The sequence below is a fragment of the Argiope bruennichi genome, chromosome 10 (genome assembly GCF_947563725.1).
Source record: "Argiope bruennichi chromosome 10, qqArgBrue1.1, whole genome shotgun sequence".
Lineage (NCBI taxonomy): Eukaryota > Metazoa > Arthropoda > Arachnida > Araneae > Araneidae > Argiope > Argiope bruennichi.
Genome location: NC_079160.1, coordinates 43,019,961 through 43,045,944, shown reverse-complemented (window position 1 = coordinate 43,045,944; position 25,984 = coordinate 43,019,961). Strand labels below are relative to the sequence as shown.

The following is a 25,984-nucleotide window of genomic DNA, read 5'->3' as shown; positions in this document are numbered from 1 at the left end:
AGATAACTCAAAAACGCTTTGTTCTAGACGAATGAAATTTGGTATACGGTCTTTATACCAAATTTGTAGATTTCTATCAAATTTTGTGCAAAATCCGTTCAGAGAAAGTCTGTCTGTCTGTCTGTCTGTCCGGCTGTTCGAATATAATTTAACAATATATCTACAAAACGAAGAGAGCTACATAGATAAAATTCGATACACAGAACTAACACCTATAACCTAGAGGTCCATCAAAGTTTGAGCCAAATCCAACAAGGGGTTGACAGTCTGTCGATTTGTATTTTCAGAAACATGCAAACGAGATAATTCAAAAACGCAGTGACTAAATATATCAGATTTGATATGGGATTTTATGACTACAATTTTTCGGTTTCAATCGATTGGTAACAACGCGTCTAAAACATATATGCGATTTTCGAATACTATTAACTGCACCCCAGGGATTAACCGCCAAATAACTCGCCAAGAATCACGCGATAGATTTAGTAAAACTGCTATATTTGCGCCAAAGGTTAATATTTCGTAGCTATTGCACGCCAATGCCACATAAGGCGTTCTCTGTGATAACACTTTAATTAGAGAGTATGCGAGACATTTTTGGAGAGACCACTTCTGCTAGTTTCCTATATTAAGCACATTAAAATATTTCTATCTTTAAAGCATATCATTATTGTGGAGGGGGTGCGTGTGTGGGTGCGTATTGGCGCTCTACAGGGTTGGCCTTTTAATTTAGAATTACCGAATTTGGCACAAATATACTTTGAACAGTGATAAAATGCACTTAGGAGCGGTGGAATTTTTAGGAATTTTAATTAGAATAATTAATCAAAAATTAAGTGAAATTTTGAATTTTTTTCTCGATAAATTCAGAAAATATTATAACACAAAATTGACTTTAAACTATCAAAATAATTCAAAAAATTTATCTTTTCAAAGAAAATAAATCTTACCGCATTGCATTTTATGAAGCATTTTTAACATTTAAATTTCCCATTTTGACATATAAATTGCAAATTTTAGATAAAAATATTCTATGTTGCAATGACTAAATTTCTGCACCAGATTCGCTTACACAGTGATTCATTGATGGAATAAAATTTTGAATCTAGAAAATCCCAACCCCTATTACAAGACTTTACCACCTAAGAACCGCAATCCCTTAAGAAAAAAGAATTTTAAGGACTGCGTGTGCATAATTCTATACAAATCATTCGTTAAAACATATGTGGGTCGGATTTTTTTTTAAAGAGCTATCCATTTGTTTTCATATTTGTCAAAGTCGGTAAAACCTTAAAGTACAATTTATCCTAAAACAAACAAAAAAAAACCCGCAAATGTTTATTCCATTTATAACATGACTAAAGAAATTTTTTCATACACGCTTTAGTAACAACTAAACGATGCATTTTCACTAAAAAAAAATCATACCACAATAAAGAAAGAAAAAAATAGTAAGAACTAAACATCTTTTTACGAAACCCTAACAAAAAAAAAAAAATAGAAAGTGAGGAGAAGACTATGTACAACTCAACTCCATCACACCTGAATGAGATATACCTAAGTACACATCTGCGGAAACCCTTAGCAAAAGATTCTTCAGGGACGAGGCAGACACCCGGTAAATAAAAGGTTTGCGGCAGATACACAATATCTTTTAGATGGCACGCGAAACACTCGTAAGGGCTGGCAATGATTGATGTGGTCGAAATGGACGTTGCGTTGCGGAAACAGAAAAAAAAAAATAATAAAAATAAAGATATTACGAGTAGTGCACTCCTCCATCCCTGGAACATCCCTGTGCAGATCAGGACAGTAAAGAAAACGATGTTGTGAATTCTTTTCTGTGCTTGGCCTATTCCCTGAGGCGGTAGGGCGCTTGAAAATATCACTCTTGTAATGCTGCTTGTCTGATAGCAACTCTTGTAAATGGTGGACTGTTGGTGAATTAGTGAGCAAAAAGGATATATCTTTTCTGAACGTCGGTTTATTATTTATGTTCTACTGTTGCGAGCGAACATTTACTACGGCCAGCCCAATTTACTTAGTCTGGAAATCATTGCTTATAATAAAGGGATACAAAATGAGACAAAATACCAGAGAAATGCATGGTATTTTAGTTAAAGAAGACAGTTGACATGGACATATTAGTTGAAAAAAAGATACTTTTGTGAAGACTAATCCATTAAAATTATATTCTTGATTACTATAATGTACTTGTTGAAGACTCCAATGGCTTCATCCCACTGATAGCTGTTGCCATATCCCATAAACTGAGTAACACTTGCAAAAAAATGCGAATCCCTTTGACAGTTCTGATTCAGAATTAATGAGAATCTATCTACATTTGAGCTATTGAAATTGTCAACAAAATTCCATATACAGGGTTGATTCGTTTTTGAATTATTACATTTACATTCATGTAAAATTAAAGCCAACAAGCGGTCAACACCATGAAGGATTTGATTCAAAATAAAGATCTACATAAAACATGATAGACTTCTATAATAAATTTATTTATCCCTTTCTTTGCGTTTGCAATAATCCTGTTCACTTGTACTCGGACAACTGGACAGAAACGCTTCTTCTGATGGATTCGCGTCCCTTAGGTTGCGAGTTCGAACCCCACCGGCCGAAGATTCCCCGCGTGCTTGGTGGTTGACGCGCGTATAAATCTGTCGTGGTCACAAAGTCCTCCATGTCGAGAGTAATACCACTGGGGGTACTGGATCAGGGGTGATCGTTCTCTGATTCAGGTCTAAATTACGATCTGTGTATGAGAGAATGAAATGCGTGAATAAAGTCCGCCCCGTAAAAAGCGTTGCGACATGCGTGTAGCTAAGTCGTTCTCTTGGCCCTAGATGGCGCTACTATAAAAACAAGAGGGGCTCCCCCACCGACTTAAAATCACTGTCTTCGTAACAGCGGGCTTGCCCATGGCAAGTTCCATAAGAAACAACAACAGGATTTCGTTCAAAATTTGAAAATCTGTAAAGTCAATAAACCAAATTCCATCCTTTTAACTAAAAGCTTTTTAGAGTTATTGTGTTCATAGGCAGGCATTTTTCAAAAAAAAAAAATGTGTTTTTCGAACTATAGGAGGTCTGAAATGTGGAGTTTCGCCAAAATCTAGAGTTGGAATCTTTTTGACGATTACAAAACTTTCTCTTCGTATACCAGTAGCAAATACACTTATGTCAAAAACTGACTTTCGGTTGTGGAATTTCAATTCAGAAGTAAAGAAGAATTAACAACCGCAAAGAATATTTGTGAAAAAGATAAACTTGTGGGTTTTATTGTCTTATAAAAAAAATACGTTTATTCTCCTGTTTACGAGTGTAACTGCATATAATAAACCATTCAAATGTTCAATTAATTTTTTCCTAGCCTGTAGTTAAATAAAATATAACCAAAACATAACTGAGACAATTATGTTGGAAATTTCAAAAGCTAATAATGCGTTAGTCCTCCTATGCAATGATTTACAATTCACCTATTTTCCATTTAAATAATATACACTTGTACAATTTTTTATGATGAATTTGAAATCTATATTATTGTGATTAGCTTTCAGTCACTTATAATGCCTTAAAACGCGAAAAAAATCATAAATTAACCAGCGGAAGTGGTCTCTCCAAAATTTCATTTTATGGTCTCTAATGAACTTGTCATGACAGATAACATCACACATAGCACCAGTGCACGATAGTTACGAAATATTAACTTTTAGTGGGAATTTAGCTTTTTTATTGAATTTATTATGTCCTTATTGGCAAGCTTTTTGACGATTAATCTCTGGCATGAGTTTAATGGTATCCAAAAATCGAATTTGTGCATTAGACGTTTTTCCCAATCGATTGAAACAAAGATTTGACTAAAAATTGCACTTGTAGCCACAAAATCTCATATATTTAGATCATTTTAAACCTTCGGAAGAGTATTATTCGGAAGAGATTCCATATATTAGATATATATAAATATATTTTAGTCATTGAGTTTTTGAATTATCTCATTTGCATATTTCTGAAAGTACAGATAGACAGACGTTCAACCCTTTGTCGGTTTTGTCTCCAACTTTAACAGGTGCCTACACTATTGATGTTAAATCTGTATACTGATCTATCCAGTTCTCTTTGTTTTATAGTTAACGTATTAATTTATATTAGAACAGCCGGACTGACGGACTTCCTCTGAAGAGATTTTAGTCAAAATTTGACATAAACATGCAAGTTTGTTGTAAAGACTGCATGCCAAATTTCAACCACTTAACTCAAAGCGTTTTTGAGTTGTCGTTGTCACAAACAGACAAAAGGACATTTTCCCAAAAATGTATTTTTCGAACTCAGGGAGTGTCTAGAACGTGGAGATCTCGAGTTCGAATTTTTTGACAGTTACAGTAATTTCTCTATACTATATATACGAGAAAGTAAAGACCAGTTTGATTGAAATTCACTATTTGTATCCATTCATATCGCCAACGGATGCCAAGTCGCCAATGCCAGAAACAAGATAGCTGCTAATTTAAACTATGCTAAGAAATTGTTATAACTAATGCTTGAAGTTTAAAAGAATGTTCCTTTTTATTTCAATATAATTTGATATTTGTGTATTAACCACACGCCAAAGATTAAAGGCCAAAAAAAAACTTTCAAATACGTCTAGCTTATTGCAATAAATGCGAGCTGTCATGGCTGAAGTCTGACTGCTAGCCAGTGATATAGGTTAAAGTTAAAGTTCGCAAATGGCATACGATTCATACACAAATATCCAACATTTTAATACCTATATAACCTATAAAAGTTATGTTTGTTCTCTTTATAATATTGCATAGCATATTAACAGACATTTTGCTTACTAACACTGGCGATTTGGCCTTTATTGGCGGTATGAAGTAATACCAACCAGTGAATTCCAATTTTATAGAATTTTTTATATCTAAATTTTTACATCATTAGAGATTATATATATTTCCATTAAGAATAAGTTCAATTATCTAATTTGTGTCTCTTTTAGTTAGACACGAAAATCCCGAATTAGTACATTTAAAATTAAAAATCAATACTTAAAAGAATTCTATTGTTCTGCAATCAGAGTGAAACACTCTCCTTTTGTAGTTTCTCAGTTTCAACGTTTAATCTCAAACTGTCCCTTCAGATAAACTACTATTTTTTTTTATTAAAAAATGATTTTTTTTTCGAGCAACATTACTCGAATCAGGAGGAGGGGAAAAAATTCTCTTGTGATGTTTAACGCTTCAAACGAACACTTTTTTCTATATAAACCTGACATATTCACGAAAACGGGGGGAAGGGGGAGGCAAGGAGGGGATGGTTCAGTCGCAATTAAATCCATTTCATCGCAAATTAATGAATCGGAAGATTTTTTTCCCCCTTCAACGACCCACTCTAAATTCCATCATGGATTTTTTTTTTGCGCCATTTTTTTTCTCGAACAAAAACGCTTTGCAATATATGAGCATACGGTAACTTAATCTATTACCGGGAATTTAATTTACTCTTCCTAAAGATTTAAAACTATTTTGAGCCCTATGCCAAACAAAAATTATTTCAGGAATTTCTTGTTTTCATTTGATGCAGTAAATCTCAGCTCAAATACTTAGTTCATTCAAATTAGTTCATTCCGTTTTTCACTTTCTCAAAAACAAACAAAAAGGTTTATTAAAATTGTCAAAAAAAATCAAAATCGAAATGGTGATTTAAAGTTCCGCAATCCGAAAACAATATTTTTTGGAATTGTGCCTGTCTTTCTCTGATCATAATAATTCAAGCTAGACAAATGAAATTCGGTATGTGATGTCACATTGTCAAACAAATACTATAAATATACTTTTTCAAAATAAAAAAAGGAATAGAATCATACTGTGTATGCTTCAGTTTTTACTTTCTCGTAAACGTAGTATAGAAAAAAAATAATAATAGTCAGAAAATTCAAACTCGAAATTTTATTCACCTTTAGACCTCCCCACATTAAAAAACACATTTTTGGAAAATGTTTGCCCTATCTGTGACAAAGACAACTCAAAAACACTTAGAGCAAGATGGATGAAATTTGGTATAACTTGTTTACACCAAATAAAATCTGCTCAGAGGTGGTCTATTTTATCCGGCTGCTCGAATATAAAATTAACATGATAATTACAAACTGAAGAAAGTTAGATAGATAACGTTCCGTAAGAGAATTTAACATCTGTGGTGTAGATACCTGTCAAATTTTGATCCAAAATCCAAATACGGATTTACTGTCTGTCGGTCTGTTCTTTCAAAAATTAGTAAATGTTATGATTCAAAAATGCAATGATTTAAATATATTCAAATTTGGTATGAAATTTTGTGATTACAAGTGCAGTTTTGTGTCAAATTTTTGTTTCAATCGGTTGAAAAAATGTATCCAAAACACAAAGTCCATTTTTGGATACTATTAACTGCATGCCAGGGATTAATCGCCAAATAACTCGCCAAGGATGTTCAGTAAAAATGATAGTTCAGTAAAAATTCTAAATTCTCGCCAAAGGTCAATATTTCGTAATTATTGTACTGTAATGCCATGTAGGACGTTATGTGGGATAGTACATTTATTAGAGAATATGCGAGAAAATTTTGGGAAACCACGCCAGCTGGACTTTTTTTTATTTACTTTATAAAATCTATTAACTTCTTATTTCGAAGCTATGCAAAAACTCCTTCTAACGAATACAATAATTTAACTGTGATCAGACGATAAGGCTGGACTCCATTCCCATATCTGGAAGTACACCAAGTTGCGGACCACAAAAATTAACTCACATCAGGTACAAATGGTGGATCTTCAATGACAAAAATCAGTCTCATATGCGATATTCTCCTGCTGAAGTATCGTTTCCTTATTACAAGGCCACATCAAAACAAATTTTCATACCTCAAGCACAAGGACGTAAGCTTGTTTCAAGATTTAATATTGTTACGAATCTGTGATGCTGCTTCCCAGCATAGTTGGTTCCATAGGAGGTCCCAGAACTTGGCGATAAACTTGGTTACGAATTTGGCGACTTTGGCGCCAAAATAGATTATATCCGAAACATCGAGAATTTTCCCGATCCGTCCATCAGGAACCGAGATACGCCTCGAACGTTCCTGATTGGTAGAGAGGCTTCTAGCCCCGCCTCCTGAGACCTATAAAAGGAGGCAGTATGTGCTGCCAGAGCAGAGAGTGGCAAGAGTAGTCGGGATCGACGGTGAAGAGTGGTCGGAATCGGCGGTGGAGAGTAGTCGCAATCAACAATGGAGAGTAGTCGCAATCAACAATGGAGAGTAGTCGGAATCGATGGTATGTATGTTGTATGCTGCACGTCTCGCCTGAAGATAATCGCCTTCTATGCTGTAAATAGTTGTCGTCTTTGTGCTGTCCTGTGTGTCTTCGTGTAAATAAACGTCGTTGTTTTATTTACTACTGCTGATTGAGCGTTCTCCACACCATATAACTTCCACTATCCAAACGAACTCGGGAAATTTCGTAACATTATTCATCAACATTAGTCACGTAATGAATTTTCTATAGACAGAATTCAATATAAATCACTAAAATTGATAGATTTTTTTTAGATTTTTAATTATATGTGTATGTTTAAATACAATAATATTCCTTTGTATACGTATATGCATTTCTGGATGCTAACTATATCTGTCCTGCATTAACAGATTTGAAAATTTCCTGTCAGGCTAAAGAAAAATTTACATGTGATAAAAAAAAATTTATTGTGAAATTCTATTTCAACGCATTGACTGCCGCGCTGAATTACTTATAATATAATGTAAATGGGCCCACCGGTCACCAATGTCTCCCAGTCAAGGTGTGAATATGGCCTTTAAGTTAGTCATCGATATAGTAGCCCAAGCAAACCTTAATGCCTTTTCTTGTAACCTTAATGCAGATATCTTTGCTGCAGAATAAGAAACTTGTGACTAGAAAAGCTACGAGTTTCTTCTTTCTACAAAAGCTACGAAACAAACAACTGTTTTGCCTTGTTGAGTTGTATGTCTAATAGGTATCTTGGAATTGTTGGCATTCTAACAATACGAAGGATCACAATAAGTAAACTGCGCACTGCATGTGAAAGTAGATTTTGGACAAAGATTTGGACATCTAGTGAAGTAAATAAAGTATCGAGATAACCAATCATTCATATTTCAATAGTTACAATAGTATGTAGTTTAGCATAACTTTATGGTCGCCAAATTGTAAATTTTCGCCAGTGATAATTCGCCAAATATCAATCCACAAATTTAATTTCATTACAAAACAAATTTTACAAACAAAATTTCATACAATAATCATTACAAAACAAAAATTGTATGTCACCTAAAGCAAACTTTCGTTTTGGGCCGCTATGAAACATATACTTCTTTTAAAGAATGCTTCGCATAAACGAGCAAAATAAAATATTAAAAAAGCTCTCATAATAAATGATACTTCGCAGAGCAAGTGATGAAGAGAAATATTGACATCACATGCAAGATGGGCCTATGGCCCGAAAATTTGTGTGTAATAAGCCTTTGTTTGAAGTGAATCCTTATTTCTGCATAAAAGGAACTTCGGTCCGATAGCGTTGTCGAACACGATTCCCAGACATTTGAGCAAGTATCTATGAAGCTTTAATCGACGGGATTGTGTCTCTGACTAAGATTATGAGACTAGAAGCGGATAGCAACGACACTGACTTATTAGCTGATGGAAACTTATTAGCTGATGGAAAAGCAAAGTCAGAATTACCGAAGACATATAGAACTGCATTCTGTGTCAATGTAAAAAGTGACAAATGAAATTTGATCAGAAGAAAGGAAATTAATATTGTTACGAATCTGTGATGCGGCTTTCCAGCATAGTTGGCTCCATAGGAGGTAGCAGAGCTTGGCGACAAACTTGGCGACCATTTGGAGATTTGGCGACGAATTTGGTGACTTTGGCGCCAAAATAGATTATACCCGAAACATCGAGGATTTTCCCGATCCGTCCAGTAGGAGCCGAGATATACCTCGAACGTTCCTGATTGGTTGAGAGGCTTCTAGCCCCGCCTCCTGAGACCTATAAAAGGAGCTGCAGCTGCCGGGGAGTAGTCGTGAACCAGTAGTGGTGAATTGAGTAGTCGGAATCGACAGAGAAAAGTAGTCGGAATTGACGGTAAAGAACTGGCCTTCCAGAGATAAGTGGAGCAGCGACGGAGTGAAGCTAGTGCTGAACTTAGCTGTTCGCTACTGTCTGCAGTAGAGTCTGGTTGTATGCTGCACGTCTCGGCTGAAGATAATCGTCTTCTGTGCTGTATATAGTTGTCGTCTTTGTGCTGTCCTGTGTGTCTTCGTGTAAATAAACGTCGTTGTTTTATTTTCTACTGCCACATGCTGATTGAGTGTTCTCCACACCGTATAACTCCCACAATCCAAACAAACCCCGGAAAATTTCAAAACAATATTCTCAACATAATAACAACTTTGCAGTGAAATAAAGCGAAGCTGGTGAAATCATGGGTTATTATTGCATCGTATGTTGAGATACTGTGTCTCATTTTCGCCACCTTTTGAAGTGTAGCTAAACGCACACATATAATAGATAAGAAATTACATACTTATAAATATGGGTATTTTTATTTTCGAAATAGTTGTCTTATTTTTCATGGATTCTTATGGAAAACACTATTTCGCTTTATGAATAAGATTTAGGAACGGATAATATTCGTGAAGTAAAGTTCCACTGCAGTGCCAATTTAACCCTTTAAAAGGCCATATTTTTAGTCATAGTATATTATAAAATATTATTATTATTGAGATTGGCTTAATAAAAGTGAATCATTTAGTTTATTAGAATAATTTATTTATTTAATTAATTAATTTGGGTAATCAATAATAAAGTAACAAATCAAGATATGCCATTTTGTATGAGATAAGGAACTAAACCATCTTAATTTCTGTCAGATAGATGAATTTGGTGGGAAGTATACTTCTCGTGGCCTTAGAAAGGGATAAGGAACATTTTAACGATTGGTGAATGCCAACCGAACTTTGGCGAACTTTGCGATGAAACTCAATGGCGGATTTAACCACTTAAGGTGTACGTACACACTAGAAGATTTTTTTTTTAATTTTAACTTTAAAAATCCAGTTTTTTTGCAGTAGGTCATTGATATATGTTTAAACTCATTTCAGTGAGAAAAACCATATTACACTAATTATTAATTAATTAAATAATATTTAATGAGCTAATTAGCATGTTTTTTGAAACATGATATCTTGAATTCTAATTTGTACGAACACACAATTCTAGTTGGTTATTATGCCTACTATTAGTTTTCATGTTGTCTGCCACAATCAAGTTATAAAAGTATATAGTTTTTTTTAACAATTTTTTCATCTACGATGAATAGAGAAAGCGAGATTTTTTCTGTCACTTTAACCTTTAAATAGCTATTAAAAATTTATTTCTAAAAATATAATTTTGATTGAGGCACAAAACATCCGCTATTTCATACAGATTCTTTTGATATATAAATAATTGTATTTGGTTAATTGCTTGTTGAGTTATGATTGTTTGAATGAAGCAACATAGTGGAAAAATATCATTCTTCATAAAATAATTTGATAAAACCGTAACTAGAGTTTTTAATGAAAGCACCTCAAGAAAAATAATTATAACTCGAGAAATATTTCGAATATTGACACCATCTTGGTATCGTTTGAAAGCAAAAGGAACAGAGAACATTATTAAGCAATAAAAAAATATTCGATATTTTGAACGATTTTCGTAGTTTCAAGTGTGTACATACACATTAACTGTTTTGCCCGAGTGCCATAAATCAGCGGTTCTTAACCTATGGGTCGCGACCCAAAATTGGGTCGCGAAGCATATTTCTTGGGTCGCGACAGATGTAAGTAAAGATGCTAAACTCATGGTTTACGTGCGGTATCCAGGTTTAACAGATATACAGGAGGACATTTTATTTTGCAAACCAATGTCAACAACAACTAGAGGTGAAGATATTTTTCTTATGGTCGATTCGTTTTTTAAAAAAGAAGGATTAAATTGGAATCAGTGTTTCATTATTTGCACCGACGGTGCAGCTGCCATGAAAGCATCTAAAAAGGGATTTTCGACAAGAGCAAAACAAATGAATCCACAAATTATATCGATTCATTGTTACATAGACAAAATCTTGCTTCAAAAAAATTATCACCCGAATTATGTATCGTTTTGGATGAAATTGTTGCGGTAGTCAATTTTATCAAATCAAGAGCTCTTAACTGTAGAAGTTTCCGCGAACTGTGTTTCGAATTTGGTGCATAAAACGAACATTTATTATATTATTCTGAAGTTAGATGGCTGTCCCGGGGCAAAGTTGTTCAAAGAGTATTATCATTACGGACAGAAGTCGAATTATTTTTGAGAGAAAAGAAACACCCATTAGCATCTGTGTGCTAATCAAAATGTCAATTATTTTCAAAAAGTTATAAATATATTTTAATTTGGTCAATAAAAATTATTAAAAACACTTGATTATTAATTAAATTTTCCTTGGATCGAAAAGTACTTTTGTTTATCTTTATTATTAAAAAAATAAATAAAAAATTTGTAAGTTAAAAAAAATCATCATCGTAGGATTGAAGATTTTTTAAAAATACAATCTAAAACAAAGCAATGAACAAATTTTGACTTTTTCTCAAATATTTCTCAAATTTGGGTCGCGGCTTAAAAAGGTTAAGAACCACTGCCATAAATGCATCGATTTATCAAATTGTTATAGTTGTAAGCAAAAAATGAATCATTCATAACGATTATAATTCAATATTAAAATCACTTCATATACATAAATACGTCAATGTATTTCCATTTGAATCAAAATGAGAAAATATTCCCAAAATAGAAGGTGTCATCTTATTAGATAGTAAAGAAAATAAAAGTTAAGCGGTTAAGTATCCCTAGGCAGTGCTCTTTTAAGAGTCCTCCTATAATAAGATGATCATTTTAGTTCCAAATTTCAACACATTTTTAACATAGTAATGATCTATTTTAGGTTAATGATTTTTTTTTTCTTTTAATAACTCTTCTCTCTTCTTTTAATTAACTCTTCTTTTAATAACTCTGTAACTCTGTTTTTATTTATTCATTATGATGCAGAGTATCCGATATCCACTTTGTAGATAATCTTATTGAAACAGATGTCAAGTTTTATAAATATTTGAACAAATAGTGAGAATAATGAAACACGTAGGAACCTGAGTAATCATACTTGAAATTCGATTAAGATATCTGACTAGTTCGGAGGGATCATACATGACAGTGGATTAAGGTATCTGACTAGTTCGGAGGGATCATACATGACAGTGGATTAAGGTATCTGACTAGTTCGGAGGGATCATACTTGACAGTGGATTAAGGTATCTGACTAGTTCGGAGGGATCATACATGACAGTGGATTAAGGTATCTGACTAGTTCGGAGGGATCATACATGACAGTGGATTAAGGCGTCTGACTAGTTCGGAGGGATCATACATGACAGTGGATTAAGGTATCTGACTAGTTCGGAGGGATCATACTTGACAGTGGATTAAGGTATCTGACTAGTTCGGAGGGATCATACATGACAGTGGATTAAGGTATCTGACTAGTTCGGAGGGATCATACATGACAGTGGATTAAGGCGTCTGACTAGTTCGGAGGGATCATACATGACAGTGGATTAAGGTATCTGACTAGTTCGGAGGGATCATACTTGACAGTGGATTAAGGTATCTGACTTGTTCGGAGGGATCATACTTGACAGTGGATTAAGGTATCTGACTAGTTCGGAGGGATCATACTTGACAGTGGATTAAGGTATCTGACTAGTTCGGAGGGATCATACTTGACAGTGGATTAAGGTATCTGACTAGCTCGGAGGGATCATTCTTGATTGTGGATTAAGGTATCTGACTAGTTCGGAAGGGATTTTCCAAAGAAACATGTTACAGAACATGTACACATTTTGATGCACATTTTAGCATTTATTTACAAAAATTAGGATTTTTCTACAGAAAAAAATTGTTGCAGTTTTCATTTTTCCTAATAGTATTAAATGTGTAACATAGCTTAGAGTATAACTAGCTTTTATCTAAAAATTATATTCAAAACTAAAAGTTTTGTGTTTAATATATGAAATTATCTATGAAATTTTGGAATTTTTTTTTCAACAATATTTACATTGAGCAATCATAAATTCAATTCTAGGGCATTCAACATGAAATTCACAGTTCATTACACTCTTCTTAACAACGAGTACAAAGTATCAATTTCATTAAGATATTTCAATTATTTTTTGAGATATAACGATACTCGTATGGTAGAATTATGAAAAACCTATTTCTTCAGAAAACACGTTTAAAATTTTTAACTGCTTACAAATAAGCATCACATTTATATCAATAGTTTATTATAACTTGGCTTCTTTTTGACATAGATATATTACTGCAAACCAAAATGTATCTATTTTTTTAAACTCCAAAAAAAGGTGAATTTTTATTCAAATTCATATTTTGAACCTTGAAGGATACCTAAATATATCCTAATATTTTATCACTCTTAAAATTTGTGTTTTTTATAAACTTATTTATTTGATAATTAGTAAAAAAAAGGTTTATTTTAATCGATGTAGTACGTGCTGCCCTAGGCAGCGGCTCAATCTGCCCTAGATGGAAATCCACAACAGATGAAACCGTACAGTAATCTAAGTTGTGAGTCACGATTGATACTAACAAAGGTTTAAAATCTTTTGAATTCGAATGCCACTTTGATACTTATTTATAGCGAATATATGGGCAGCATAGTCAAATATGTCTATTGCTTTACAAAAAAAAAAAAATCATAGATCTAAAAACACACATTTCTGAGATAAATATTGTATTTTGTAACATAACATTAAATAAATACACCGCATCCAATCTGTATTCAAGGTTTAAAACTTATTTGCAAAACCCTCACAATATGTTTCAATTTATCTTCAAACTGCTTGCTTCTTTTAACAAAATATTGCGTATTCATAACGGAAACGGAAATTATAAATGAAGAATAATAATAATCTCATTATTTTTTCCATCAATAAACACAGTTCTTGTAGTATTCACAGAGCTTCATAATAATTAATATCTAAGAAACTTAATTATGTACTCCTAGAAGGCGGTACTCTCCAACCAAAGGAAAATATGACAGAAGTTAAGAATAATATGATTATGGAATATAGTTAATCATAATTAAAAGGCTCTGGGGTAAAACATCGCTTCGCCAAGCGTTATCAATGGGAAGGCAAACGCAAACAAATTTGTTCATAATTTTTCTAACAAATGTGTTTAAATGTTTAGGAATTAAGTTTATGGAGGTCGAATAGCGTTTTATTCTATCAATAATTTTAATTAATTTTTGATTTCCCCTTTGGAAAATAATATTAAAGAGACAACCTAACTGATAATTTTTTTTCGTCTATTTCAACTTAAAGTGGGTTTACACTCAGCCAGTTATAAGACGGCCAGTAAGAAAACGCATGCTCAGAAAGGGACTGATTTATGTTTGCCACGATTTCATAAGATAGATTCAGGCATTCCATGCTTGGCTATATATTGTCGTTTTGGCGTCAATGAATTTTTCTTTTTCACTGCATATCGTATTAAATTTATGGATATTTACACAAAGAAATATGGTAAAATATAAAGAAAGGTCAACATACCTCAACTACAGAAAAAAATGGGAAATAAAATTTTAAAAACACAACCTCGCATCAGGAAGAACAAAGAGCAAAAAATGTTGGAATTAATCTATTGATAATTGATCAATTTTCTCACGCCAAAAAAACCCTCCAAATTCCACAAACGCATGCGCAGTAACAAAAAAAGCACAATACAGCCGCATGTTGTTGTTCCATCGGGACAAGTACTTACCATGGATCGAACAACATTTTTCAACCTTTCTACGGATGCGCTGGCCTATTGGACGTCTTATAACTGGCCGAGTGTAAACCCCACCTTTAAAACAACGAATTTAACATTGGTTGTAAAAATTAAATTAGTTTAACTACAACTGGGAATTCAAACGTTACAATCGCCTTATAACATGCGTTTCCTCATCTTTTGACCCTTTTCACGGGAACATCGGGAACATAACTTTTATTTAACTACAAATACTAAAAATTTCCCAAGAAAAATATTTGTCTTTATTTATTTATTTAAAAACAAAGCTATAGCATCCGATACACTTCAATAAGTAAATACAAACTGATGTAAATGAAGTCAATTTTTCCGATATTTTGGTTTCACAATAAAACATGCATTCACTCATTGAATAAAATCGTTTGCATTTGAATATATACTCACCGAACAGATTTCTCTTTATTCTGGCAACGTTCCAAACATTCAGAGACAGTAATGTTTTTAAACCATTCGGAATCGTTTTCTTTTAATCTTTCGAAACTTCTGCAGGGACCAATCAACCAAGGTTCACCTGCAAGAAAGAATAGTTTATAAATATAAACTACATATTTATTTCCTTAATTACCGACAAAATAAAGATGAAAATTTTAATATTTGAATTCGGAATCTTTATACCTTTATCTTAAATTTAAGACTTAATAAAGTAATCAATCATTTTTACTAATACACGCTATCTAATTCCTTTTACAAATAAATTTTTCATTTTTTTTTCATTAAAGGTTTTTTCAATTAAAGACATATACAGATTTTGCCAGGAGAAGCAAAATTGCAGACAGATCATTAGGAACTCTGGAACAAACATCTTTTGAAAGGTGGCGGTCTTATATCTTAAGGTGGTTTTCTGATTTTTAAATACAAGTCAGAATGTTATCCAAGTAAAAATGAAACAAAATTTTGACATTCTTTGTCAAAGACTTCAGAAAATATTCACATACAAAAATTATTTTTGTGCCCTCTTAAAACTAGAAAAAAATTATTAATTAGAATTCTTTTTAATTTGATCAGTTTAATTGCTTTTTTTTTTTTGCTCTCATTTTAATACATTCTCAAAAATACTGTTACGAAATTACCGGGTTCGTTTGGATAATGGGAGTTATATGGTGTGGAGAACGCTCAATCAGCATGCGGCAGTAGAAAATAAAACAACGACGTTTATTTACACGAAGACACACAGGACAACACAAAGACGACAACTGCAACACAGCACAGAAGACAATTATCTTCAGCCGAGACGTGCAGCACACAACAGTATACACAGCAGCTCTACTCCGCTAGTCCCTGGAAGACGAGTTCTTCACCGTCGCTTCCGACTACTCTTCGACTCCACTGGTCCACGATTCAATTCACGACCACTCAATTCACCGTCGGTTCACCACTACTCTGCTCTGCTCTGTCACTTCCGACTTCTCCTCAATTCACTTCTCGACTCACTACTGCCCGGCAGATGCAGGTGCTTCCTTTTATAGGTCTCAGGAGGCGGGGCTAGAAGCCTCTCAACCAATCAGGAACGTTCGAGGCGTATCTCCGTTCCTACTGGACGGATCGGGAAAATTCTCGATGTTTCGGGTATAATCTATTTTGGCGCCAAAGTCACCAAATTCGTCGCCAAGTCGCCAAATGGTCACGAAGCTCTGGAACCTCCTATGGAACCAATTATGCTGGGAAGCCGCATTACAGATTCGTAACAATACTTTTATGCACAATTTACAACAATGCGTTTATTACGTTCAGTTTTTTTAAACTAATATTTAATTTACTTGTTTTTTTTTATTATTGTTAAAAGCTGAGATCAAACTCTTAATGAATTTTACTTTATTTTCTTATTTCTTCCATTTTTCTTTACAATTTATTAACAAATTTCTTCTCACCTGATTAGCATATGAGAAAATATATTCAGTTTGCTCAAAGATTATGGTTATTAATGATTAATTCTTTATATTTTATATTAATAGAACTCAAGTAATAAAAATTACTTAACAAGTTAACATCTTTCAAAGTTTCAAATCAGTTTGGCGTAAAAACAGGATTTATTTTCAGAATATTATTAAAGTTAATATTATTAATAATATTAATAAGTCTAAAGAAAATGAAATTAAAAGATGATAAAATAATTGTAACAATCCCTCCATGGAAAAAGTTATAGCCATTTTTTTAAGAATTTTACTAATTTCAATCGTAAACATTTGGTTGCCTATCACTTTAACGGTGGCGCGCCAATTAGAAACGAGTAATACCGCAGGAAGTATTCCTCTAGAGAATATAAATGAAATAAAATTTTTGAGTATCGACTTTGCTTTTAAATAGACCACATTTTTTATTGTAATTATCTTGATTCTATTTTAGGAAATCAGTGAAGCATTTTTTTTTTTTCGATGATCTGTTTTTATTAAAAAAAAGGATGTATTAAAGCTGGAGATTTTCCGTCAGAGGCCGTGAAAGCATAAACCGCAATCAAATAAAAGCGAATGCGAAAAAATTATTATAAATAAATAAAGAGAGATAAATATAGCTTTGGATTTGAGAGAAAAAAATTAATTGTACAATTAGTCGTACGTCAAACCTTGAACTATCGAATAATCACCAAATTCAGAGGGAGAAAACATCGAATTTCGCTTTCGAATTGTCAGTTAGTTGTTGCGCAGTTAGTGGGGGAAAACATCGAATTTCGATTCCGAATTGTCAGTTGTTGCGCAGTTAGTGGGAGAAAACATCGAATTTCGCTTCCGAATTGTCAATTAGTAGTTGCGCAGCTTTCGTGGGCTGTTTGATGTACAGCCTCGATTTCTGTATCTTATACTTATTGATTCAATATTATATCTCTTTTGTTTATTATTATTATTATAATAATTATTAGTTCATTTGCTAAGTTCATCTAAAAATTATATGGAAAAAAAAGGGAAGAAAAAAAGCTTTTACAAAAAATTTTTATAACCGAGCCACTACTGTATCATCTAAATTAAATTATTTTAATATGATGTTATCAGTGACTTTGTAGTAGAGAGTCGCAATGGTTGAACAGTGACGACTTTTATATTATAAATTTATTAAATATAAGATTTTGAAAAATAATATCTACAATGCTTTTTAATTTATCAGGAAAATCTTAGAATAATTCGTCCAATTTTATCTGCAATGTAGTTCTTCGTTTTATCAAAATATTTTCATTGTTTAAGAAGCCGTTTCCTGTTCCATTTAAAATTACTTAAAAAGTAGGAACATCCCTTACAATCCTTTTTGTAACTTGAAAACCAAACGTTAAACTAAGAAATCAGTCAATAAAATAGAAACAACATGAACCACGTTTCAAGAAAATGCTCAAGAACACAATACAACATTCAGCATTCTATCATGTGTCTAGACTGGTTTATAACAAATGGAAAGTTACGTCGCCAGCAGAAACATCTATCAAGAGCAAAAGCACTAAAACACTAGAAATTCTTCCACAGAAAAAAAAATGATAATTTTTTACATTGTACACAAAAGGGCGATTTATTGACTCAATACAGTCTGCAGAATAATCCAAAAATGTATTCATATTATTGTACTCTCCCCATATTTGAAAACGTTTTAATATTTCTGTAAGGTTGTCGTCAGTAGAAATTTTTCCACTGCGAGAGTCTAACCATTAGCTATTAAACTGATTTGCATTTAGACTCTGTATTCATAAATTATCTTATTTTTATGCTTTAGAAAAAAAATTTAACTGTTTATAATTGTCATTGTTCAATACAAAAATTATGTATAATGCATAAATATCTCAGATGTTTTCTCTCAATTCTTATTGGAATCAAAATGAAAAAAAAAACATTCTCAAAATAGAAGGGATTACCCAATTAGTTAGTCAAAAAAACAAATATAATTAATTGGTTAAACTTTTTAAATTTAACTCCCCCTTACGATATTAATCTTTTTATCTTCCTTTAGCTATCAATAGAAAAGAAAATATATTTTAAATTATGATTGCATAATAAGGATAGAGCATATTGACTGGTTGGTTGTGCTTGCCAAGTTGGCGAAATAAATTGTCGCCAAAAATTTATGAAATTGGTCCATTTGTTAAGTTTAAGGAATCTAACTAAATTATATTTTGCGGCATCTTCATTGTCCTTAAACGGATACGGAGTGAATAGATGACCTTGATGGCACATCTAGAGAGTCTCGAGCCTTTCGATAAAACAAAAATTGGCGAAATCGGTACAATAGGTATTTAATTTGGTGTCTGTAACTGGGAAACTGTTAAAAAAATTTCTATTGAGAATCTACAATGAAATATTGTTTGTGAAATTTCTTTCAGAAATAGTTGGTGGTGGAAAACAAGGGGATGATTTATAACATATCTAGGTTCCAATAGGTTTCTTATAAAATAAAAATGGCAAAATCGGTGCAATAATTGTGGCTGGGAGATTTAGCATTTATCATTAATATATAAACGGTGGGTAAACAACAGATCACCGAAGGCAGTGATTTATTTATTTAGTTTATATGAGACACAGTTTTGATTTATATCATTACTTGCTGTTGTACAGATTATTATAATTAAAGTCCACCAATTTAAAAGGCTCTAGAGCCGATTCCGTGGCACCCAATGAAATATAATTTCACTAGCATGTAATGCGAGTGATACACTCGGTAAAAATTGAATATATATTTATAATTTTTATTGAAGAAGTTCTAGGAAGTTGTTCTTTTAGGCTGACTTTTTGTCCCTTTTTCTTCTCTACTATTTCATGGATCGAGTTTTTAGTTTTTGTCAAGATTTCTTTGTCCAGGCCATAGCGAAAGTAAAAACGGCGAACCGAGTAGGTAAGCAGAAAAGATGAAAGGAAAAGTGTAAGAAACAACTTCGAACGTATATAGTTTTAGAAGGAATTTGCACATCTCGAGGTCTTGATTCCATAAGAAAATTTAAAGCCTGCACAACTCCGAAAGTAACAATTAAATGAAGTTACAATAATGAATTAAATGAAGAAAATCTCGACTTAATGCTAGCGATTAGGAAATAATTTTTTGAGCATAGTTAAATTAAAATTATCACATGCTTGTGCGTGCGCGCGCGTGCGTGTGTGTGTGTGTGTGTGTGTGTGTGTGTGTGTGTGTGTGTGTGAGCGCGCAAAATAAAAGGAGATTAAGTCGCATGACGCAATCTGTTAACACTTCAAAAATAAACTAAACGAACTAAAAATAAAGCATATAGCTATGCAAAAAAAAGAAAAAATGAAAAACAGCATTACACATTTTCAACAAATCCTTCCTTCTTTTAATCACGTATTCCATTTTGAAAATTTTCTATTGCGCAATATAAAGTGCCCTTTGTACAGAGCAAATGTGAAAAGTAAAATTGCCACTCAAATCTGAGATCGTCTGACATCTGCCTTTATTACTAAGTCCTTCAAAAACCTGCATAACCAAAAATCACATGGCTTAAGATCCGGCGATCATAATGGCCATTTTGCTTGTAAAATACCATTAATAAAACTGTCTTTTATGAAACGGTGTTTTAAGAAAGTTTGAAACATCGATGAAAGTTTGATGAAAGGTTGTTACAACTCAGGAATATAAATAACTTGACAATGTATTGCGATGTCTGATCCCATTTGCAGTAAATCTAATGAGTCTTACAAATTTTTGATTAAATCGTATTAAATACTGTCGCAGCGCCACCTAGTGATGGACATCGTAACTAGTTTTATTTCAGTTTCCAAAGGGCTATGTTAGCTTGTTTCCATATGTTAGTGAAATTAAGTTTCGCTCAAAGCTACAGAATCATCAGAATAGGCGAACTTATACTATAACAACCTTGTATTATTTTTCAAAGTCAATGTGATGCATCGTTTTCCAGTCTGTATATCCAGTAGAGTCCAACTGTACGAGAAAAAAGAAAAGTAACCTCTACCTGTAGTCTCTTAAAAAGAAAGCAAACTTGAATAATGCTGTGCATCTGAATCCTCGAAATCGAGATAGATATCCAAGCCCGAAACCAAATAGATCTCGAATGGAGACCTTTGCAAAGAGCGGGGGCACGTCTCCCGGCGTTAGGACTCGGATCGAAACGTCATTCCTCATCAATTCATTGGAGTAAAAAGCCGAAAAATCTTTTATCTTCCTCGGAGCGAATAATGCGCGCAACACGTGCGTCCGACTGCCGAGATTGTGGATGAGCAGACAAAAGCTTGTTTCCGTCATCATTAAATGGATGAGGAGAGGATACAACTGGTGGAGGGGAGGCCGACATCTTCGAGACCTGTCACGGGCACATGTTCGGCCTTCACTTCTGAACGATCTGTGAGCCCCGGACCAATGGAATCGGAAAAAGGGACCGTCTGCAAAAGATCAGTTTCTGTGTGCCATGATACAGGTGGTCGATGTTAAACATTTATTTAAATAAATCTCATTGATATGTTGACACAAATACAGAAAATTGTGTTTTTTATTTTCTCGAATATGTAGGATAGAGAAAGTACAAAAATCGTCAAAAAATTCGAACTCGAGATTATGATGAGTCTTCACGTTTCAGACTTCACTGAGTTCGAAAAGCACATTTTTAGAAAATATGCATCTGTCTGTCTGTGACAAAGATAACTCACAAACGCTTTGAGCTAGACAGAAGAAATTTGGTATATGGACTTCTCACCAAATTTATATTAAGTCTGTCTGTCAAACTGTCTGGTTCAGTTTAGTTATATTAACGTCCCGTTGTAAAGCAACACTAGGGCTATTTTGGGAAGGACCTCGTAATTTTGAACCACGGTCAGATGACGAGGACGACACCTGAGCTGGCACCCCCCTCTCCACACCAGTGGGAGGACGTTTGGCATGACAGATTTAACATGCAACAGACCCCCTTACACGACGGTCCTTTCGTGGAATCGGGTCTCGAACCTGAAACCACACGGCTCAGAAGACGAGACCTTACCACCAGGCCACTGCGGCCCTTGTTTAACTGTCTGAATATACGTTAACAGGATAATTACAAAACGAAGAGAGCTAGATAGATAAAATTCTGAACACAGATTTAACATCTATAGTGTACACACCTATAAAATTTTGAACTAGATGCAACAAGAGATTGACCGTCTGTCGGTCTGTACTTCAGAAACATAACTCAAAAATGCAATAATTTAAATATATCAAATTTGGTGTGGGATTTTGTGACTACAAGTGTAGTTTTGTGTCACGTTTTTGCTTCAATCCGATGGGAAAACGTCTAAAACATAAATCCATTTTTCAAGTACTGTTACTTGGTACTTACTTGGTAAGACACCACATGTTCAAATTTTTGCATTTTTGAAATCAATAGGTTTTTATCCACATATTTAAGTTTTCTTCATCTTTCTCAAGTTTTCATTTTTTGTTGTTGTTTTGTCTTTTGTTTTTGTTTGTTCTTGTTTGTTTTGTTTTGTTTTGTTTTTGTTTTTGTTTTGTTTTGTTTTGTTTTTGTTTTTGTTTTGTTTTGTTTTTGTTTTGTTTTGTTTTTATAGCTGAAATTTTATAATTTAATCCTGAAAAATACAGTTTGGCGCAGCATAGCCAACATCATGGCTCTTGTGCCAATAAAATCCACAAAATCCACAAATTCAAGTACTATTAGCTGCATGCCAAGGATTAATCGCCAAATAATTCGCCAAGGATCATATTATAGATTCAGTAAAAATACTAAATTCAATCCAAAGATTAATATCTCATAACTATCATACACCTCTGAACTGACATCTTTATTACCGAGAATGTTTTGGAAAGTTGGTTTCCATTTGGTGACTCTGTTGTTAATTGTAATAGCAAAATCTCGTGTCAGATTAGTATAATTGATATTATGTTCTATTTTGAAACAATATAGTTGCTAATATGGTACAGAACTCTCCGTCCTTTCTTCAAATTCTAGCCCTATTCTGTCTGAAAACTTCACCCACTAAGGATTTAAAGTTCACTTCACTCCCGTATTCTTCAGATTGTTAGTGAAATCCCATTTTTCAACAAATGTTACTTCATATTTTAAGACGATACTCTGTTGACAAACTACCATGACCCATCTTTGATAAGAACTGAAAAACCGTGAGTTCAAGTCCTGATTCAAGGATTCGCATATGTCATTAGATCAAGAAGTGAACGAATATTCTGCGAATAATTCATATGATCGCGTTTTTAACAAACGATGCTCTTCCTAAAGACAATAAGCGGTACCAGGTCATCATGGTCCATGTCTGATTGGAATCAGACGACCTTGAATTCAAGACCCAGTTGAAAATCAGAATTAAATATTCATTTGTTCTTAGTCCATAGAATTTTGAAGAAGGCGTATGTATTACTTTAAATTATACTCATTTTTAAAGCTTTGAGAACGTAATTTTGGAATGTATTTCCCAACTTTGAAAATTGAATGTTGAAAAGGAATAATTGTGATCCACTACTGCATTCTCTAAACTTTATCACGTCTGTTGCACGTTAAATCCGTCATGCCAAACGTCCTCCCGCTGGTGTGGTGTGGTGTGGTGTGGAGAGGGGGTGCCAGCTCAGGTGTCGTCCTCGTCATCTGACCGTGATTCAAAATTACGAGATCCGTCCCAAAATAGCCCTAGTTTTGCTTTACAACGGGACGTTAATATAACTAAACTAAACTAAACTTTATCACAAAAATGATCCCTATTCGAAAATATAATTAAATAATAATTTTAAAAGCTTTTTTCAGTTAATTGAATTAAAATTATTTCCTCTAATCCTTTAATTTTAATTTTAATAATGCTCGTGTTCGTGACTGTTACTTACAGGCATAAAAAGGGGGGACTATAGCCATTTTTGTCATAATTTACAAAATTTGAGACAAGATATTTATTTATTTTACATTTGCAGCTTCACTACACAAAAGTTTTAACATTAAGCTTCTTAACTTGTTATTTTTAAGAAATAATTAAGCGATTTTGGGAAACCAGATATTTAAAATAATTTAAAAAATTATTTTTTAAATAGCACACATTATACTTAATTTAGTGTCTTTCTATTCCAGAGCTAAAATATAACACGAAAATTACTTTTTAAGTAATTGTTGTATTATTAGAAATTCATTTTTAAAAAATTATAAGGATTGCAAATGTTCATATTGTAAAGCTAAGCAAGTAAGAATTTCTTGCTCTACATGAGTAAAATACAAACTCATCAAAATACAAACTCATCTGAAATTATCCAATTCAAATATAGAATTCAAGTTCACAACTAAAGAATCATTCGCATTCGCATAAACATAGGAATTTTGAAAAGTAATTAGCTGAAAATATCATTCATCTGTTTATATTTCAAATTAATCCAAAACTCATTACCAGCGTCTGTGATATGATATGACTGAATATTCTAAATACGAATAAGTAATCAATAATCCAAATCAGTAATTACTAAAACTCCATTTTGTCATCCACCAATCACCTTTGTTTTAAAATGAACTATTTTATCGGCACAACATTACTCATCAGCGAAACATTTACCGTTGCCAAGCGAATATGAATAAACTCGCGATTAGCAGACGATATTGGCAAATCTTCTCCTCCAAATGCGAACAACCGGAAAATTAATTTTGATTCATCGTTTCTACATTCTAAAAGGTACAGTGGATCAATGTCTTCCTCAATTTTATACCTCCAATGAATTTACCCAATTTCCACACACAAAAAAATCGATTTTAAATGCAATGCAAAGACGATTGATTTTTTTTTCAATTTAATTGTTCTTGTAATTTATTACTATGTTTCATATTAATAGACCTGTCAGAAACTATTTCATCAGCAGGATTTTTTTTATTAATTTATTTAATTCCAAGTTTATTCGCTTCGTGTTTTTAGAATTTGAGTTGGATGAAGCTCAGGCTGTGTTGCATGTATATTCGATAAGATGAATGTTCGCAGCGTCTTTTTTTTTTTTAAATATATGTAAACATATTTTCAGTATTTGCGTGGACGAAGAGAAGACACTTTGAATTTTTGATTTATTTTATCCCAGGAGGCATAATTTATGTACAAGAACAAGTGGTAAGAAATATGTCAGTCTACATTGCGACACGAGAACAGAAGAGACAGAAATTTTCCCTCTGTCATTTTATAATTAAATTTTGATAGGGATTCTTTAACACGTGTCAATTTGGGATAGGGAAATTAAGGTATCTTTAAAAGAATGTTGTAAATATTAAAGATTTTTATCTCTTTACTCGGATGTAATTCAAAATATTTATTTTTTTAATAATTAAAGGTTAAATGAGATTCAAATTCACTTTTAAAAATAGTTGGTTTCCTATTTCATGCTGTAAACACATATTGAAGGTTTTACTCTTAATTTTTAATAAAAGTATGCATCATTGATTAAACAACTAAAAAAATTATTATCAACTCAAGAAAAATTATCTTTTTGTGTATTTTTAAAAGATATTTTGGTTCACTCTTTAGTTTTTAGATAAACTGTGAGATTTTTATATTTTTGGTATTTTTTTTAATTAAATTTCACACAACTAAAGTTGTCGACGGTCAAAGAGTTTTTCCAAAGAATTCCGTGAAATGCTAACATAAAAATTTTCCACTGTCTCACATAAGATGTTTGTATCATGTAACTTTCAACAACTGATTTCCTATGTGGATAACTTTTGCCCTTACAATAAATATTTATTTTGCTATAAATACTTAAAATTTTTCTCAAAAATAATGAAATACAAGAAAAGTTATAATTATAATTTTAGGATAGTTAATTAATCATTATTTAAGCACAAAATAAGTTAATTAATTTTTCAGGAATTAAAACATTAAAATAATTTCGTCCCAATTATTCTTGAGTATATCAACTACTTCCAAATAAAAATTGATGTTTCTCAGAGCAAAGTATTTTTGAACTTCCAATTTTGATAGGCATTTAATCCATCTGCTTTAGAAGCTTTATTTTTCTTCAGTTCATAGTAAATATGAATCTTCCTATAAAATCACTCGGCATGATTTCATTGCAATATAAATTTGCAACTCCAATG

General features: G+C 32.8%; 1 protein-coding gene across 1 annotated transcript in view; it reads right to left on the bottom strand.

Annotated features, from left to right (window-relative positions):
- Nucleotides 1-25,984, bottom strand: part of LOC129987513 (uncharacterized) — a 293,053-nt gene that overhangs the window by 244,384 nt on the left and 22,685 nt on the right. The window contains exon 2 of the mRNA XM_056095486.1: nucleotides 15,379-15,505. Coding sequence (XP_055951461.1) covers nucleotides 15,379-15,505 — 127 coding nt within the window. The remainder of the gene's footprint in view (nucleotides 1-15,378; nucleotides 15,506-25,984) is intronic.